The 20,510-nt window shown below is 34.9% G+C and overlaps 1 protein-coding gene across 1 annotated transcript; it reads left to right on the forward strand.

Annotated features, from left to right (window-relative positions):
- Positions 1–18,483: 18,483 nt before the first annotated feature.
- GSBLH_T00003098001 (uncharacterized protein) lies at positions 18,484–20,067 on the forward strand (the record flags this gene model as incomplete). Its single annotated transcript, XM_013041771.1, has 5 exons — positions 18,484–18,619; positions 18,650–18,777; positions 18,809–19,273; positions 19,304–19,426; positions 19,456–20,067. 5 exons carry the CDS (start codon positions 18,484–18,486, stop codon positions 20,065–20,067), a joined length of 1,464 nt encoding a protein of 487 aa, XP_012897225.1.
- Positions 20,068–20,510: the final 443 nt, after the last annotated feature.

The following is a 20,510-nucleotide window of genomic DNA, read 5'->3' on the forward strand; positions in this document are numbered from 1 at the left end:
AGTGGATGGCGTTCATCAATATTCATGGACGATACCTTCTGGGTGTTTTGTGAAAGTCAATAAGGCCACACTGTTTGAATATACACACACATCCACTCAACCATTTAATAATCAATGCCAATTCGAATTATCTTCTGCTTTCTATCATAATCACATCGATTCCATGTTACAATGAGAATGATGACCTATTCAAACATTGTAATTCCATCGAATCGGTTGTGGATAAGGGATACAAGGTGAGTGTTTCAATGGATGGTGTGTGTTTGCTCGATATGCCATTCATCGATACACTCAACAATCTTGTGATCCTTTCCCATACCAAACTGATAAATGGAATAGATTGGACAAGTGAGAGTCATATGATCTCTGCATTCACGAATATCCCTTCTCTTGTATGTCTGAGAGGTGTGAAGAGCATCACGATCGTTTTCGAACATCTGAGCGAGGTTGTTTCTTCTTCTGGGTGCTCGTAATGGGTCGATGTGACCTTGCTGCCTCTCTCAATGCATTGGGTTCCTTTCGACTCTTGGATCGAGTGACAGGCGGTGCTGGTTGTGGTTTGCATTTGCTTGCCAGCAGTTCCCAATGATAACACTTCTGTGTGCTATTGCTTTCCACATTCTTCACTTCGTACATCAATGGCATGACGTGATCGTCAATGTCAACCACTTCAATCAAGTCCTGAGACCATTTGCTTGTCAATGATCGCTTTTCCAGAATGCGAGGTCTTCGTGTCATTCCAACATAATCACCCACATCGAATTGAGGTGTTGTGTCCTTTGCTGACATGTTGGATGGTTCTGATTTCTCCGTGTACAAGATATCGTTGTTGTTGTTCCAAATTTCATTGGGTGTATATCCGATGTCTCTGTTCTTCCTTGCATTGTGTCTACGAACTGCACCATCGGTCAAATCAAACCATACACCTTTCCATTGATTGATTGAATGGAAGGAAGGAACCATGATGTGTTCCTTGATATCTCGAATTGTTCGTTCAGCTAGTACTGCCTTATTCGCTGAATCCATGTGATACATGGTGATATCATACTTGTTCAAGATGTTGGTACGAAAGCTGGCATTGGTGAACTCGGTATCTCGATCCGAGCAAATATGCTTTGGTGATTCACCATATGTCTGAATGATGTCCTTCATCACATGAGTGACTTCTGTAGCACTCTTGCTTTTCAATTTCCCAGTCATCAGGTATTTCGAATATCCATCAATCCATACAAGGACATATTTGTATCCACGATTCTTGTGGAATCCGGTACTCTTTTGTGATCCTAATACTTCCTGTATCGATTTGTGTTGTTTGGAAGAGAAATCGATGAGATCGATGAAGTATATGTTTTGTTTGAATCCACTGATGATCACTCGAGTGGCACCTCTTCGTTTAGCTGGTTTCCATAGTTCCTTGATTTCGTTCATGTTCCACACACACCTCGATAAATGAATCACTTTATTCAAGGAATGAATAACTTGTGTCAGAAAAAGAATCACAAACTGGTTATAGATTCGAAATGCATTTTCTCCACTATACTCTATTTCAAATAGAGTATCACTCGCATTCAACATTGCGATGATCGTTTCGATATCATATGTACCTCATGGAATCGATAGAATATGGAGACTGGATCCAAATACACTCATAACTTGTATCCATTGTGGTAATTGAGAATGTAGTATTAATCATGGTGTTCAGAATGGCAATGATTTCAGTCAGTGCATAATAACCAGGCGAGATCGTTACCTCTTCACCATTGGTGTTTGTCACCACATTGGTTGAGTTCACAATATTGAACATGACTTGATTGGGTTTGGATAGAACAGTCATGGAAGTGATAAATGGATTTCTGAACTTGGAAGGATTGATTGAATCGAATGAACCATTGATAGGTGAATCTTGTATGAGAATGGAATAATGCATGCTCTCTCTTTACCAAAGACACTTATGACTTGCATGGACAACAATAGATGGATTTGTGATGACAATGTACACACATTGGCTTTCGGTCATTACAAATAAGCAAACAAACATGTAAATACGAGAGAAATAACAATAATTCACATTAGCTAGGTACGTCTACTGCTTTCTTGTACCCATGTATAACTGACGCAACAAACACAACAATAGAAACGAGCACTAGGTTGATAGTAGAAAGGAATTGGAGTAAGAAAGCACGAAACCTGCTTCCTGACCGATGATTGTCGACCAAACAGCCTAGGAATGATAGTCGAGGACTCAGAATCGGTTGGTCGATTACAACGATGGACAAAGAATCGCAATTGTGGTCATGGCGCAAAATAGCATATAAAGAAAACTGCCACCAGGTTTCACACAAATAGTGCCATTCCCTTACTACTATTGCTCCATATTAATGAGGTTTAAAATGGCTACAAGTTGATAAATCATATTATTATTGATCGAAAGAGCTTTTGTTATAGTGAAAATAGGATCATTTTTGTTATGTGACATGTATCAAATATGGATGAACTCATCAATAGAAATAGGAAGGATGAATCAGTCATTTACCATAAGTATTGTTGTATTTCCTTTGATATATGACTAATCTGTATACTATAGTCTCGAGATACTTTGAATCAATACTTGGAAAATGAATATCTGCAATAGAATAACAACAAATGTGTATTGTTTCATTTTGGTGCATATTGTGTGATATGAATTGTATCAAAGCCCATAATGAATTCATATTCTAAATGTGACAACTAATAATGTTGCTAGTTCGTGTTATAAGCTGAGAGAAGGAATGAGCAGTATTAACAAACAAGAGTCTTCACAATAGTTACTACTCAGATAGTATTGATTGTGAATAGTTGATGTTTTGTTATCATCATCATCATTATTCTGTATGGGAAGAGAGAATAATGTGTATTTGTGATTGATTGTATATTTTGGTTTATTATTATGCTCCATGGAATAGAATACTGTGAAAATAAGATAGGTAAGTGTGGAATAATCAGAGATGGCCAATATGAATGAAAACAACAACAATACTAGAATGCAATAGAATAGTAGAAAATAACATATATACGAAGTAGCAATGGAAATGAAGTCATTTTCACAAATTATGACGAACAATAGCTGAAATGATGATATTTCACAGGGATCTGTTTTAGCACATCCTGAAATGAATTACATAGATCATGCATAGTTTTGCTTCAAAACAAACAAAATCCAGACAAACACGATTCTATCATTTCATTGGTTTAACACAATGTTTGATTCTGTTAAATCCATTTTCATAAAATAACTAATTCTGAGTAGCAGGAACAATACTGTTGATACTTAGTACTGGAATAACCAATCGATGAATGAATGATTGGAGTTTGTAGTAAATTCCGTTATTGTTAGTTGGAATACACAATGATTGGTATATAGTGGTTGGAACTGAATGATTCCTAGATATTATCACAGATTGTATGCTATATGTGAATAGAATAGTACTGGAATGATTTGTGTAATTGGTCACAATCTATTGAATGAATATGAGTTGGATGGACAAAGATTGCATAGCATGGAGATGGTTTGTATCATGAATGGATGAAAGAAAGGAGAAAAGAAGAAATAGTATTCATTGCTTAAGATCATGATCCATTCAATGATATGTATCAGTCATTTATTTATTAATGTAATACGTGATAATGATAATGAAGAATGAATGAGAGAGAATCGAAATGAATGGGAATGTGATTGGTTGTGATATTGGAGTTGGATTCGATTCGATTTCAGCAATTCAACACTGAAATGAAAACAAACAAATGAATGAAAACAAATGAATGAATGAGTAATCCTACAAACATTGATTTAAATTGAGTGCATACTGTGATTATGTATATTTTGTACCATAAGAATGAATGATGGATTGTTGACAAGGAAATATCGTTAAATCTGTATAAAGTGGACCAATAATGTGAATTGCAATGGGATATTTGAATGATTATACCATCAAATCAATGAATGAATGATTGAATGAATGAAAAATTCTCTTTCTGTGGAGTGATTCACAAAACAACAAAGACCTTTATCACAACCAATGAACTGTAATTCTGCATCAATAATGTCATCGATTCAATCATTCATTCATTCATTCATTCATTCATTCATTCATGGTTTTATAACTGTTTAACGCATGATTGATTGATTGATTGATTGATTGATTGAATCAACCAACAAATCATTGAATTAATGAATAAATGAACGAAAGATTCTCTCTCTGTGGAGTGATTCACAAAACAACAAAGACCTTTATCACAACCAATGAACTCTCATTCTGCATCAATAATGTCATCGATTCAATCAATCATTCATTCAATCATTTGTTCATGCTTTTAGAACTGTTTAACGCATAATTGATTGATTGATTGATAGAATCGATGCCTATTCTGTATACTCTTTCATAATATGAATCTATCAAACAACAAAGCAAATAACAATAATAACGACAATGAATTCGTTAAAATGACACAGCAACAATAATAACAGTAATAGAAATCAATGAGAATAATAATAAGATTATGTGTTCAAAAGCAATGTCTAGAACAGAAACGAAATGAAATGAAGTAATGAGCAGCAACAACATAATAGAAACGAACAATAACATGAGTAATAATCCAAATGGATGAATTGTTAACTCAATGCAGTGTCCGATATCGAATCAATACCAAATTGATGTAGAACAAACAATGTGTATGTGAATAACAAGCAATAATGAGAATAATAACAGTAAAAGGAATGAGAAGAATAAGAATATCTGAGAACAATCCATAGCTATTGATGATTAATAATAATAATAGTAATCATCATAGAAAGAGATATTGAAACAACCATGTGTGTAGTTTAATAAAGAAATAAGGAAAGAACCAAATCCATGATAATAGTCATATTATTGGTAATATGACTATTATTATCATCATGGATCAATCAATCAATCAATAATACTTACTGATCGATTCTGGATAATAGATCAATTAGATTGTTATGTGGAATGATCGAAATGAAGAACAAACTCGATATGTGAAAACAAACAAATACCAAGAATGCATATCAATTTCAAACAATCCACATAATTGAATGAATCTATGTGAATCGATTCAGATTTAAATATAAATGAAGAGAAGATCATTTGATTGTCGGTTTGCATGGAAGGATTGATTGTTATCACGAAACATCAATCGGATTGATTTGAAATGATTTCGTATTGTAGGTTCTGATTATTGATTAAATCATTTGATAGATAGTTTGGTCCATTGCTTACTACAACTACTACTATTATTGTTGTTGCTGTGGATGTTGCTGCTGCTATTACTACTTCTCTCTTTCTCCCCTACCATTCATTCATTGATTCCAAACCATCAAAATCGATAACAATACTCCTTGTCAACAAAAGAAGAAATGGAATCAATGAAAGCAAAGAATCAAGTGTTTCCTTTATGACAATCAATGATCCATCAATCTATGAATGGATGAATGATTGAGTGAGTGATTGATGAAGGAAAACAGAATGAATGAATGAATAAGAAGGAAAAACAATATGTGTGTCATATGATATGGGATACTGGAAGGTAGGGGAGAAAGATGGGATGATGATGATTCAACTTCATTGACACTTCGAAGTAACAATGAATTGATTCTTAATGATTTGCTTTGGATCTTCCAAGTCTAACATCACTAACTTCTGTATAATGGAGTTTCTGTTGTCCTCGTTTTGGTGACATTGGAAAGTGGATCTAAATATTGAATAGAGATGGTAAATAGATATTCCAAATCTGTTTCAAAATGTCAATCTACTTGTATCATTGGGGTATGTTCAATCGAAATCGATTCGAGTATTGTTGATAAATAGAATGGAATTGATTTCATATGATTTTCATAGATTTCAATTCCATTTGGTAAGTTTAAGCTTATCTTATCTTGTTAGGTGATTTGATTTGATTTGATTCATTGTGTTTCATTCGATTCCGTTTGATCATTTGATTTGATTTGATTTGATTTGATTCGTTTAATAGGAACACATTTCGATTGATTATGATTGGAACAATTCTATCTGGTTCATTTTACAATGATCTGTGGAATTTGTATTGTTGTTTCAAACTGATAGCACATGATTGATTCTATGATTGGTTAAAATGGATATATAATAATAATAATAATGATGATAATGATGATGAACAGAAAACAAACAAAAATAAGCAAAACAAAACATGGAACAATCCAAACAAATAATCACATATTTCCTTATGAGAATTGAATCAATAAGAATCGACACAATCCAATTTGTCTGGTGGATAGTGAATAATGAGATGAATGCTAGAAAATAATAAAAAAAAGAAAAAGAAAATACAAAAAAGAAAAACTAAAAACAAATTAGAATCATATTATACAAAACAAAAGAAAAAAGGAAGAGGAATAAAATGCCCAAATATAAGAAAATAAGAAACAAAGAAAACTAAAGAATAGCAAAACAAACAAGAATAAACTAAAAATCAAAATAGAAAATGAAATAATCAAATGAACTACAATCAATTCCAAAAGTTGAAAAACAACAACAATAACAACAAATGAAAAATGGAATAATCAAAAATAGATAAGCAACATCAAAACAAAAACAAAACAAAAACAAAAGAATAATGAATCATTGAGTATTATCCAAATGAATACTATCTCAACAAACAAATATGGATTGTGTCGATTCCTATTGATTCAATTGGATTAAGTGCAATGAATCTTGTCAAAACGATTCGATTGAAGTCGTTCGATCAAGATTCATTCGAAATATGTGATTTGTGGATTCATCGGTATAAAATCACAAACAGCATATTGAATATACAATCAAACAATGGATTCCAAGAAAGGCCATTATCAAAATACTCATATTCAAACCACAACACAAATGGTTCTCACAATATGCCTCATTATTGTATTGTGATTATCAAATGCTGATTCCATATTGACTTGTTCGAACGTGATCTAATGATTTGAATGATATCAATAATAATGATAATAATGATAATAATGATCAGAAAGAATGAAAGAAAGAAGAGTATTGTTATGCAATACAGTACAATGATAGATTCCAGCTAATACAATGATCGAACATAATGATTTCATAAATCTCGATCGATTCAATTACAAAACAACCATTGAGACTACAATGTGTTTGAGTGATTGTTCCATTTGGATTCGATCGAATCAATTGTATAATTCTATCAGTCGATTGGATCGCTATCAATGAATTATTCGATCGATTCTATATCATTGATAATCGAACAAATACAAAAACAAATACTACTACTACTACTAATAATAATAATAATCACGAGGATTGATGGTTGAATACTCATCATTAATCTGATTCTCATTCTGATTCTGATTGATCGATCCTATCCAATCATTCTATTCATGATCAACAATACCAAAATGATCTAATGGTATTCAATATGCTGAAATAGACCGATGAATAATGTGGATGATGATACAATCATAATGATAATAATAATGATGATGAATGGAGATCGAAAACTAACCAAATACACACCATTCATTCATTCATTCATTCATTCGATCATTCAATGGATTGAACAGCCTTTCTATTCTTATCAGTATTATTGAGTGTGAATGATGAATTGATTCTTTACGATATTCAACATTCATTTGCATTTTGAATCAGCTATCTTTCATCCATTGATTGATTGATTGAATGAGTGAATGAGTGGTTTGTGTGATATTGAAGAATACGACATTCCATCCAAATATTGATTTGTGAAACCACGATTGATATTACTACTAACTACAACTATCAAGTATCAAACACATCCGATTTGATTCCATTATTATCAAATTGATAAATCCATGTTTTGTGACTCATTGATAAACAAACAAACAAACAAACAAATGATAGTTGGATTGATTGAATGGTGAATCCAATATGATTTCCAATGCTATTCAATCGGATTCTATTCTATTCTATTCTATTCTAGTTTCATTGCCTTGTTTTATCCATTTCACCTCTATTTGATTCTATTCTATTCTATTCTATGTATACAGTGATCGATTCCTATTCAATAAGTCAAAATCAATATCCTAATTCAATATCAATCATTCTATTGTATTGTATTATCTACCGATTTAACAATGGATTCACAAATGTGAATAATCATCCAATATCAATCGATTCCAACCATTCCATTGTGTCACTATCAAATCCAATCTTATTATTCATGATTATGATTATTATGATTATGATAATTCGAAGCAATCAGTTTCCTATCAATATTGAACAAATCCTAGTTCAAACCTATTCAAACCATCATTTGTATATTATTATTATTATTATTGGTAGATTGGATTCATCATTTGTGAATGTTCAATATGTGATCATTGGGTCATTGGTAATAATAATAATGATGATCGAAAACAATGATTGATTGATTGATTGAAACAACAATCATAATTGAGTATCATTGTTAAAATGGTAAAGAAGAACATCATAATAATCAGGTAGGATTGATATTTTGATAATTATAGAATCATGAATTGTGATCAAGAATCGGTTTCAAACAAACAATCATTCAATCAATGGAAATGTTCCTAAACAATGACGAATCACTGAACAAATCAAATCAAATCAAAATCATAGATTTAATGCTTGATTTAGTGGACAAGATCAGCGAGAATGAAAGAAACATCTATGAATCAAATCAAATCAATCAAACTATACTCGAAATTGATTTCGATTGAACATACCCGAATGAATTAGGTAGGTTGACATTTCGAAGATTTGGAATATCTAAATACTATCAATATTCAATATTCAGAAATACTTTCCAATGTCACTACACGAGGATCACAGAAACTATAATTTACAGAAGTTATTGATGTTAGATTTGGAAGATCTACAAAACAAATCATAACCATTCAACTCATTATTACTTCGCATTATCAATGAACAAGAATCATCATCATCTCTACCATCAAGTGCACATCTACCGAGTTGAATAGATTGTAATGATGGAAGATCTACATCAATCATTTCATTCGAATTCATTCAATACTTTCAATTAATGTCGATAAGGAATAACGGAATGTAATATCACCTAATGCAATGGATTGTAGATTTGGAAGATCTATGCATCATTCAAATATTCAATATCATATCAATACCTCGAATCACAAATGAACTATAACAGAAATTGTATGAATAACTTCCAATTGGTCCAATTTGAATGGATTGTAATTGTGGTAGATTCTTCAATTCGAAGGCTCCAGCAAAATCACTGAAACTATATTCACCAATTTGAATGGATTCCAATGATTCACAATTCAATATGTGGAATGATTTCGATTTATCAATTCCACAACCATTCTTTTTCTGAGTAAATGAATTGTTTCCGATTTTGATAGTTTTCAATCGATTCAATCCATCGATTTTGAATGTTTTCACTCTAGAAAAGCATTTATTGCCGATTTCGATTGATTCCACATTCATTGGCACCCAAAACACTCGAGTCAATCGACAGCACCTATTTCCGAATCTTAAATTTGGCCTTTGCAATACTTTTGCCATTTGATAATCGAGTCCACACCGAATTTTGCAGAATAGAAACCATCTCGCACAGAACAGCAATCCTAGCAGCAACACACTGAGGGATATACCTATCCACACCTTGACAAAGAAAGTAACAACAATTACAGCCACAATCACTACAATGCAGACAATATTTCGCCCCCAGACCATAGCATAATACACTTTTTTCTTTCTGCCACAAATCCACTCTCCATCATAATCCAATTTTCGATTTTTATAAGACGTACCTTTTCCATGACGTTTTCCTCTCAGCCAAAATCCATGATAGACGACACTTCTTCCATTCGCATCGAATTCTTTTCCCTGGCCATTTCGGATAAAAAGAAATTCAGAATTGCTGGCATATTCTCCTTCATAGATCTTGACTCCGTTCACGTATTCCGTCATGTAATTCTCATTGAATGTTTTTAGCAGTTTGATTTCTTTGCCATCTTTCCACTCGCTGATTCGACTGATTTTGCCGTTAGAATCGTAGCGATAGCAAATTCCATAGAATCTTCCATTTTCATTTCTTTTGCTTATATTCAACAATTTGCCCTTTTCGTCATATTCTTTCCAATATCCAGACAGTTCATTCAATCGAATCAAATTCATTATTCTTTTACCGTTCTTTACAAATCCTTCAAACCAGATTGTATGAGGCTCGTCATATAGTTTACAATAACCGTTGTATTCATTTTCTATACCTTTCTTAACTTCTACAATATGACTTATTTGACCATTTTCGTCATAATAATAACAAATTCCTTCTTTGTCACCGCTATCTTCATTTCTTTGGCTTATATTCAACAATTTGCCTTTATCGTCATATTCTTTCCAATATCCAGACATTTCATGCAACGGAGTAATATTTAGTCGTTTGCCTAAACCAAAGTACCCTTCAAAAACCACATTCCCTTTCCTGTCATATTCCTTTCCCTTCCCTGACCGATATCCGTTTTTAAAGAATCCCTCAAAAAATAAATGACTGGTAGTGTCATAGAGTGTGCAGGGACCTTCCGCTTCGCCATCTTCGAAATTTAGTTCTGCGACTAACAAATCTTCGTTCGAGTATATATAGGATTTTCCATGCATTTTATTGTGTACTAAATGGGTTTCGATGGAATATCCCTCATGTGGAGAACCAACATGCATAATATGCATCCCATTCCTTTCGAACATGGAGACAATAGGAAACTGACTTGAAAAGCATTTTTCCCAGCAGCTATTTCCCTCCTTGTCGATTGATGGGTTTATTACGATATTTAACAGTTCCACTTCACCTGGAGTGCTCTGCGTGTTTGGAATGTGTGACATTTGCCAACAATTAGGGTAACTAGAATAAATTGAATCTTGCCCGAAATACCCTTGAAAGTATTCATTCTAATCGAACTTCTTCAATTATCTTGTTATTTTTCACCTTCTCTGTTTATTATAATACCAGATACAGAGGTCATAGAGGACGAAGCCATGTTGTTCATATTATTTACAATGCTGAAACTTATGTTTTTCGTATTTGTATTCTACTCAGACCTTCTTTTTGTTACATAATCATCGTCTTCTTTATATTTTCGAAGAATCAACACAGAATCCTTTTCTTTCACGATTTTCTGGTAATTTCAACATAACACCTTTTTTCCAGGATAAATATCCCATCTGTCAACTATATTTTGAAATAATTATGGAGTTAATTGGGGAAAGGTTCCAATATCGATTCTGTTAGTATTTTCTCGTTAAATTCATTTTATATACGCATGCTACTAACAGAATATGATGGAATCTGTGCTCATTCCATAATTCATCTCCTTTCTATTTCCTTTTCAATCCCTATTCTAAAATCCATTCTATTCTCACTCTCTGCACCCCGATTCTTCAAATCCTACATACACCTTACAAACATGCTTTTCAAACAAACAAACCAATCATTATTGTACCTATTTAACCATCAGAACACGTTCTAGCAATCACATACATCAAATGTAATAGTACAGACTGGCTTCCCATCAAGTACTCGTTCAGCATTCTCCTTCACCTCATTATTAAACCCACACTTCGAAAAGAATTCCATTGGTCCTGTGTCCTTTACACCTTCATTCTCAATATCCAATCCAAACTTGTGCGACCACTTCGACATTACCCACATGACGTCCACTTCGAGTTCTCTCGATTATCGAATTGAAGATACGAGACCCTACAACATGAATAATCTCGCCATCACTCTACCGATTCCTTGACATTGAGAATTCTCTAAAAAAACATTGTAGCGGTCTATTCCCAAAGTATTGTTATTCTTTGAACGCGAAGCACTTCGCGGAGAACTTGAAAAAGCGCATTCACCCATGTTTTCGTCCGACGTCTCTTCGGGGAGCATCAGCACGTGGTGGGGTTGGATTATTACGACGAGGTTTGGAAAGGGAAAAACCAGCAGTGTGAACACGTTCTTTTCGGAGAGATGCTCTCTGTGCAGGGTGGAGGTCATGTGGACGATTCTGCTGTCCGAAATACTCCGGTTTTTCTGCGTGTCGATCACTGGCTTGAAGTCCTGGTTGATCGAGGAATAGAACTCTTCCAGCTTCTGGTCTTGGCGGATGGAACGCAGGCGGCTGAGACCACTTTCGATCGTGGAATCGACGTCAAGTATGGCTTCGGCCTCTTCAAAGGCTGCGACGTCCTGGCTTTACTAGAGAGGGAAAATGGGAAAACAGAAGGTATGTGTGCACATGTTGGCTTGTCTACAACTATTAAAATGTGAATTTCTGCTTCATTGGTTGGTTTAAGGGAGAAAGCTTTGACTGAGGAAACAGAATGTGACACTTACTAATTTTACACGTTTTGATGCATTCTTCGTAGTTTTTAAAACGTAAAAGCACAGATTCTATATGGAAGTACTCTTTTGGCCACGTTAAACGTAAACCGACAGCTTCCTCAACATTTGCAAAAACCCAAAACAAATCTTCAGCTCCAAGATAAACAGCTAAACGATTCAAATAGCAGCGAGGTTCTTTGGGGAATAGTTCAATAATTAGCATTATGAAAATGAATATAGCGATATTACATAATCATAGAAGCGAATCGCCTTCTCATACTTCCTATCCTTGAAAGTACATTCTCCTGCTTTGTTATGTTCTTCAGCCTCTTTTTCTTTTGAATCTTTAGCCATTCCAATAGAAAGGAAGAGATAGAGAAGAAATCATTACCAAAGGTTAAAGAGGGAATTTGTGTGGGAAAACTATTGGAAAAGAGAGGTTGAGTATTAGAAGAAGTGGGAATGAAATTGGATAGGAAAGTGAGAAAGTCTGGTAGGAAGGGAGAAGGAATGGAAAACAAGATGAAACGGAGAATATTGATATGCAGTAGTAAGATAGAACGTGAGAATTTGACGAAGGAATGGAATTCGTAAGATGGTTTTGCTAGTAGGTTTTGAATGCAGGATAATGGAAGAAATTGGGAGATAGGAGTTTGCTGATTGATAAAGAGGTGAGCTTCTTCAAAGATAGTCGTTTGTGTTATTAGAATAATTGTAACAGTGAGCAGGGATTGAGGGATGAAGGTAGAGAGGATTTTCTATACCGTTGGTAGGGGATGATAGTTATGTAGGGTATTGACTTGGTTCTTCAAGTAGCGAGTGATTACAGGATACCAATAAGAGATAGGAGACCTCATTAGGTAGTTAGACCAACTTTGAATCGGTTTTGAAAGTTTTAGGATGATATTTACTTCAGATCGTAAGGGAGATCAGTGTTTTTGTAATGAAGAGACTGCAGTCTAAAGGGATATTTGAAAGTAGTTATGTATGGAGAAGGGTCGTTGTTTATCCGTAACTAAAGAAATACTTAGATAACAGCATAAGAATAAAGGCGCAGACTGTCGATAGTGGAGGTAGAACAAGAAAAGGATAAAAGCAGGTCTTTGAAAAACAAACAAATTGAGCATATACTATCAGTAGAAATTGTGATACGTAAAAGGTTACATGTATACTATTCGTAAACAAAGACAGTTGCGAATTATTGTCATAATAGATGATTCACTAAGTGATTCAACCATTACACAATGAAAAGAATAAAACACAACACGTAGAATGTAATATGGAAAATCAAAATTCAGTCACAGGGGATTTCAGTAAAAATGGTTACATTTCAAAGAATAAAGAAATACTGATAAGAGGTGGAAAATAGAAGAAATGAGTGAATATAGAAAACAAAATTCAAATTGGCTATGTCCAAAACAATGTACGAAATAGAAAACTGATCCATTTGTAAGTATCACCAGGAGATTAGAGATAATACAACGAATTTCCCATTTTCAATATTATTAGAGATAATATAGGAATGGGATGGTTCAGACATCGGGTTGAAAATAGTGTATATATATAGGCACAAATGTATTCAAAAGCTCTTGATTGATACTCCGTAATACCAGTATGTTGTGATTTCGATATCACAATGCAATTCAATTGTTTTCAAACTATTCTGTAATTTAGATCACTTGTACTTAATGCAAAAATCAATAAATTGAGATTCTCAACACCCATAATTATCCATTCATAACAGAAACATCTTTTAGTGATAAGGGTGTAGTTTTTCATTCAATTCACCTAAATCGAATCAATACAATGAGTTGTGTTCACATTTTTCCACTCAAATATAACAACGTATCTTAAATATGCTTTAAGATTCTATCTAGTACAATCTTGTATGTTCCTTTAGTATTCTCAATTCAATCATCTATAGTGGAGTGGTTTTCAGTTATTAGAGACACTTATTATAAACGCTATATCAGGCTCTATCCTGATAGTTTTGCTTGTCTTTTTTTATGGTTACTTATATCCTTGACATTGATTAAGCAAAGGATCGGTATATACTAGCTAAACTAATCTGGGTTGTCCTGATGGAAGAGTCAATTGATAATTGGATCCTAAATCAATGAATGACCAAAGAATGATGGTAAGGGATTATGGAACAAACGATCAATCAATTGATTCAAATACGCAATAAAAACACATTGATCCTTGAATGGAATAGAATGGAATTAAGTTTATATATCCAGTGTTTGAATTACTAAGTGTCTTTGACAAGATCAGCGAGAATGGAAGAAACATCTATGAATCAAATCAAATCAATCAAACTATACTCGAAATTGATTTCGATCGAGCACACCCGAATAAACGACCAAACTAACCACCAGATAGATCGACATTTTGAAGATTTGGAATATCTAAATACTATCAATATTCAATATTCAGAAATACTTGCCAATGTCAATACACGAGGCCAATAGAAACTACCCCGTACAGAAGTGATTGATGTTAGATTTGGAAGATCTACAAAGCAATTCACAACCAATCAATTCATTAATACTTCGAAGTGTCAATGAACTTGATTCATCATCCCATCTACCTTCAAGTGCTGCCCAACCGAGATGAATGGAGTGTAATGATGGAAGATCTATATCAATCATTTCAATTGAATTCATTCAATACTTTCGATTATTGTCGATAAGGAATCAGCAAATGTCCAATTCCCTAATGTAATGGATTGTAGATTTGGAAGATCTATGCATTATCCAAATATTCAATATCATATCAATACCTCGAATCACAAACGAACTATTATAGAAGTTGCTTGACCCACTTCCAATTGTACCAATTTGAATGGATTGTAATTGTGGTAGATTATTCAATTCAAAGTCGCCTCAAATATCACTGAAACTGAATTCACCAATTTGAATGGATTTCAATGAAATTGTTTCCGATTTTGATAGTTTTCAATCGATTCAATCCATCGATTTGAAATGTTTGCACTGATCCAAAACAATCATCGCCTATTTCGATTGATTCCAAATTATACAACAATGAAACATCCCAATCAACCAAGACACAATTGTCAATCAGTTTCAAATGTTTGATTCCAATATTCAGTGGTTTGCTTCCATCTCCTTCATATTTTTCATCAATATCACTTTCAATTCCATTATACCATTCACATTCTCTTATTAATTTACCATATCGATCATACACTTTTCCAATTCCAAATCGCTTATCATCACATCAATATCCTTCATATTCAATACATCCATTATCATGATAACTCGTTCCATATCCAAATCGTTTCCAATTGATCATTATGCCCTTGTACACCAAGAATCCATCATCATCATACATTTCACCATATCCAAATGGAATTCCCAACTTGTTTTCTGTCAATATCAATCCTTCAAATCGACTTCCATGATCCAAATCCACGATTCCTTCTACTACTTCTATGGATTGTTCTTCATTATATGAAATAGCACCAATTTGATGATTTCCAAACACTTTCAACACTTTCTGCTCATTGACCACAAATCCTTGATTCAAGAATACTCCATTATTGAACTGCAATACTAAACATTCTCTATTACTCAATATGAGTAAAATCCAGCCATTTGGTTTCATTTCTTCAACTAGACGTCCTTGTACATTTTTGATGATGTGACTATCAGCCAAGTGGTTACTAATAACAGAATTGACAAAATCAGCAATCTTTTGCATCGAAAAAAGACTATTTGGAAAAGCATATAATTTCTGAACATTATTCATACACCTTGATAAAATCTATATTTGTTGACTACACCACGTATTTTTTCTTAAGGATTGCGCCATGGCATATGCTATTCTGGGCATCACTTTTTTTCTGTTGTATTTTTCTGTTTTGTATTGTATATCGGTGTTTTCGTTTTTATTTACACCACTTTTCGTGGAGTCAGCCTGGAATACTATGTTCAGCTATTGCATCACTCATTTTTATTGTGATCAATTCACTGTTTTGCGAAATATTTTTTCATATCCATTATTAATAATTCTATATTTAAATGATGAGAATTTACATTTGACTTGTCTAGCCAATGGAGAGTACTAATAGGTTTAATCCTTTGATTTGAAATATACTCCGTAAATGATCTTCTGGAAAATAGAGAATTTAGAATCCATGAATACTTATTGTTATTTGACTTTGTGGTAGGAATAGCAAAAGTGATCATCCACTACTCTATCACATCAAGTAATGCAAGTATCTTATGTGTGCTGTAGTATTCTGGTATTGAAAGATGCTCAGAAAGTGATTGTCTTGATTGAAACTCCAAAACAGGATTCAAATCGATTACTGATTAAGAATAAAAGTGTCTTTCAATTCCATAATATACTATAGAAATTGCATTTGATTTGAAAACAAAACAAAAAGAAATATTAATATTGGAAAATAAGCAAAAATAGTGGGCGAGCGAGCGAATGTATTATCCATACAACAACTCTCTTCCTTTCCATCTTTCCATTCCTCTTTCCGAGTATTAGTCTGCGTTTTTCATCAGTCCAATAGCCTCTATTTTTTCGAACTTATGATTCTTTCGATTCATCATGAGTGATTTATTCAACATTTAGGGATACTCGGTTAGATACAATGAAGTTGCTTCAACTTCGTCTGAACTCCATCACAATCCTTTTTTCGATCCTGCAAACGATTTCCATTCGTTTGTGATTCTTTCAGATACATTCTGATTCTATTCTGCTCTATTATGCTTTTTTCAATTCCCCATCCTTCTTCGCCTTTCAGCAAACTTTCCATGAATAGTCATTTAAGCGAGCATGCGAGTATATTTCCATCTGCTTGGCTCAAACATGGTAAGCAATATGATTGAAATTGTAACCTTCCAGAATTACATCACATGATATGGTTTATGCAGTATCACTATTCTCAAGTAATATTTACCCATGTATTGTTTTTATCTCTGCTTCCTATATTGTTAGGACTGTATTTCAAACCACTTATTATTACTTTCATAATAGCATACGAATATGGATATTCTTTCCAACTTTGGATTCCTGATTTTTGTGTTTGTTCATTGAAACAATGTATTTGTCAACATAATACAGTGAAAACAAAAATCACGTATTCTGGTTATCAAGTGATTGCCAGCTGACCTCATTTATCAGATTATTATTGCTACTTATCAACTGGATTATAATCTTTTACTATTCAATCTTACAATATCATTGAAAACTGATTCAGAACAACCTAGATGTTATATGATCGTTTTCGATCCATTAATGCCCAAGAACTTCAAATCAAAAACAGATATAGTTTCATAGCACTTGGTTATTTATTATTATTATTATTATGATAATCATTTGCTTTCAATATTTATTAGATTGAGTTCAACACCACAGTAACATTGCTGAAATGCCAAGAAGATGTGTCGATTAAAAATCAGTCTATTATTGACTCTGCTGGATGCTTCATTCAAACCTAACCGACCTTCTTCCCTAATTACATTGTACACCATACTTCTTGCTATATTCACTCTCTTTTCTCAAGTGGCAGGACTTCAAAAACACCATCATCAACATCCAACTTTGTGAATATTAGTTCTTCACTTTGTCAGTTTGTCAGAATATGGATACTAACGTGTTATCATCTCCTTATTCAAAGTAGAACAGCATCATTTCAATATACAATATAACCTAGCTCACATTCAGTTGTCTAGTAGGTTTAATCCCACCAATTATTGGTTTACTATTCATTTCCTAACTTATTTCTAAGCCTATAGCGATATCAGAAGCAAAATGTATTTCATTCCATTCTTTCATTTGGAACGATTCGTGTGATAAATCGATTATCAACCATTTGAATTCTTCACAATTCACATTTCCTTTCTATTCCAGTCAATTACACTACCTTGTTCACTCCATTCCCAGTCATCTCATCTCTGCTAACGTCATGTACGCATCCTACATACCGACCAACCAATTTTCCCAACGATCACCCTACTGCATTGCTTTTCACATCTTTCCCTCATTCCAACTAATTATGGAATTCCAATTTTCACACCATTTTCCAGATTTCATTCAAAGAATTGCTTTTGACCTATGTCCATCCAAGTATTTGACGTGGTCAAGATTGTGACGGTGTCAAGGAATAAGATCGTTTCAGTGACCGCTGCTGGTGATCGTGTGTTTGTCTCCTGTAAAGATGGAAACCTGCTTGTTTACCAACTGGAAAATAGTATCTGCATCCATTGTTAGTGAGTAGTAGCCGAACCAATCCACTTTTCCGAAAAGATGACGATTCCGCATTTTTCTGATTCGAAAAAAGGCGTTTACATGATGAAAAGCGTTTTAAAATGGAATCTTCTCCTCACTCTCACAGACAAGGGAATTTCCGTAAGCTGTTACTCATTTCTCTCATTTCTAGATTCACAAATTAGATAGTCTTGATAAAATCGGGATCTTGCCCAACTCGATGGGATCGACGTTCTTTACCCTTGATGAAAGTCGCCATATTATTGTAGCAGCCATAAAGAAAAAACTGCTAGTTTACCAGCTTCGTGACGGTCTTCAAGTCTCTCAGACACTCTTGAAAGAGATCATTCTTCCAGATCCAGTCGTTTGTATGTCCTTTTTAAACTCCCTCCTCTTCGTTGGTACAAAGAGGCAGTACTGTCTTGTGGACATCAATCAAGGACGATCTGTGAAAGATATCTGTGACATTAGTAAATCGACAAACGTCCCCTTCTGCACTCCGATCGAGCAGAAGAACTCTTTTCTGGGCTCCGAATCCGACGCTGTAGAGAACGACACGCGCGAACAAGGCGAAATGCTTCTAGCAAACGATCGCAAAGGTCTGTTTTATGACTTCGTCGGCTCTCCCGCGCGCGGCGTTTCCTTTTCTTCTCCCTAGCGAGTGTAGAAAGGCCAGCATCTGGAATGGTCCAGCGATGCCTCCAACGGAGTGTATCTCTGCCCCTACTTCATCGTAGCGACGTCGAACGGCATCGAAGTCCACAATTCGTGGAGATATCAGCGCATTCAGGTGCGTCTGGGATCGGGTTTTGATCGAAGATGATTCCGTTTTCGTCGCCCCGATCCATGGAAATCAGTCGCTTGCATTCCGAGAGCGTAGCGGGTGCGATGGAAGCGTTTTCATGTGATGATGTAGTGGACGGAGTTGTGGTTTGCTCGCAGTCTTCAGTGATTCTGCTGAAGATGCGTCCGCTGCAAGAACAAGTGTTTTTCCTGTTTGTTTGTAACGCTCAGATCAATATTCTCATTTCCGATGAGTACAAAAACTTCGACGACGCCTTAACGCTTTGCAATTTGTTTCCTCGCGGCAAGGAAATGATCCGCGACCAATTCAAAACCCAAATCGCACGCCTGAAAGGCCTCTATCTCTTCAGCGAAGGGAAATACGACAAAGCCATTTCGTTTCTGCAGCGCGGCCAAGTTCCCACGCGCCAAGTTTTATCGCTCTACCCTTCGATCATCCCCGACGATTTGCCCACGGATATGTACGCAATGCTTCGCATGAACGACGTGCAGATCGCCCTATCCGAAGCGCGTGTTCGCTTCGCGAATGGAGGAAAACGCGGCGATCGACGCGCTGCTTCCGCTTCTCAACACGCGAAGACAGCAATTGTTGGTAGACGGCGCTTCATTCCATCGTTATTTTCGTAGATCAAACTGCAGCAATTCGAGAGCTTGAAAGAAGGAGGCGAATCGGATTCGAACAACGATTCGAACCCTTCATTCAGCACGATCGGGTTTTTATCGACCAATCTGAACGATGAATCGCAAATTCGAGACGATTTGACGCTCATCGACAACGTTGGCATTCGCTCCTTCCTTCGTCATGCAGGTTTTGCTCCGAGCGTACATTCGCTCCAATCGACAAGCCATCATTCCGCTTCTCGAAGGCGTGAACTTCTGCTCCTTCGACGATTCCCAGAAACTCCTCGCTTCCGCGGGAATGGAGTCCGAATTGATCGCTCTTTACTCGACCCACCACAAACACGAACTCGTATTTCCCCGTTTCCCCGTTTCCTCACGCCAAGGCGATCTCTCAAATCCTTTCGCCGCTCTCCAAACCCGGCCTTTCCGCAGCTGATCGGCAGAAACGC

Source organism: Blastocystis hominis, assembly GCF_000151665.1.
Source record: "Blastocystis hominis, Singapore isolate B (sub-type 7) whole genome shotgun sequence assembly, scaffold_25".
NCBI lineage: Eukaryota > Bigyra > Opalinata > Blastocystidae > Blastocystis > Blastocystis hominis.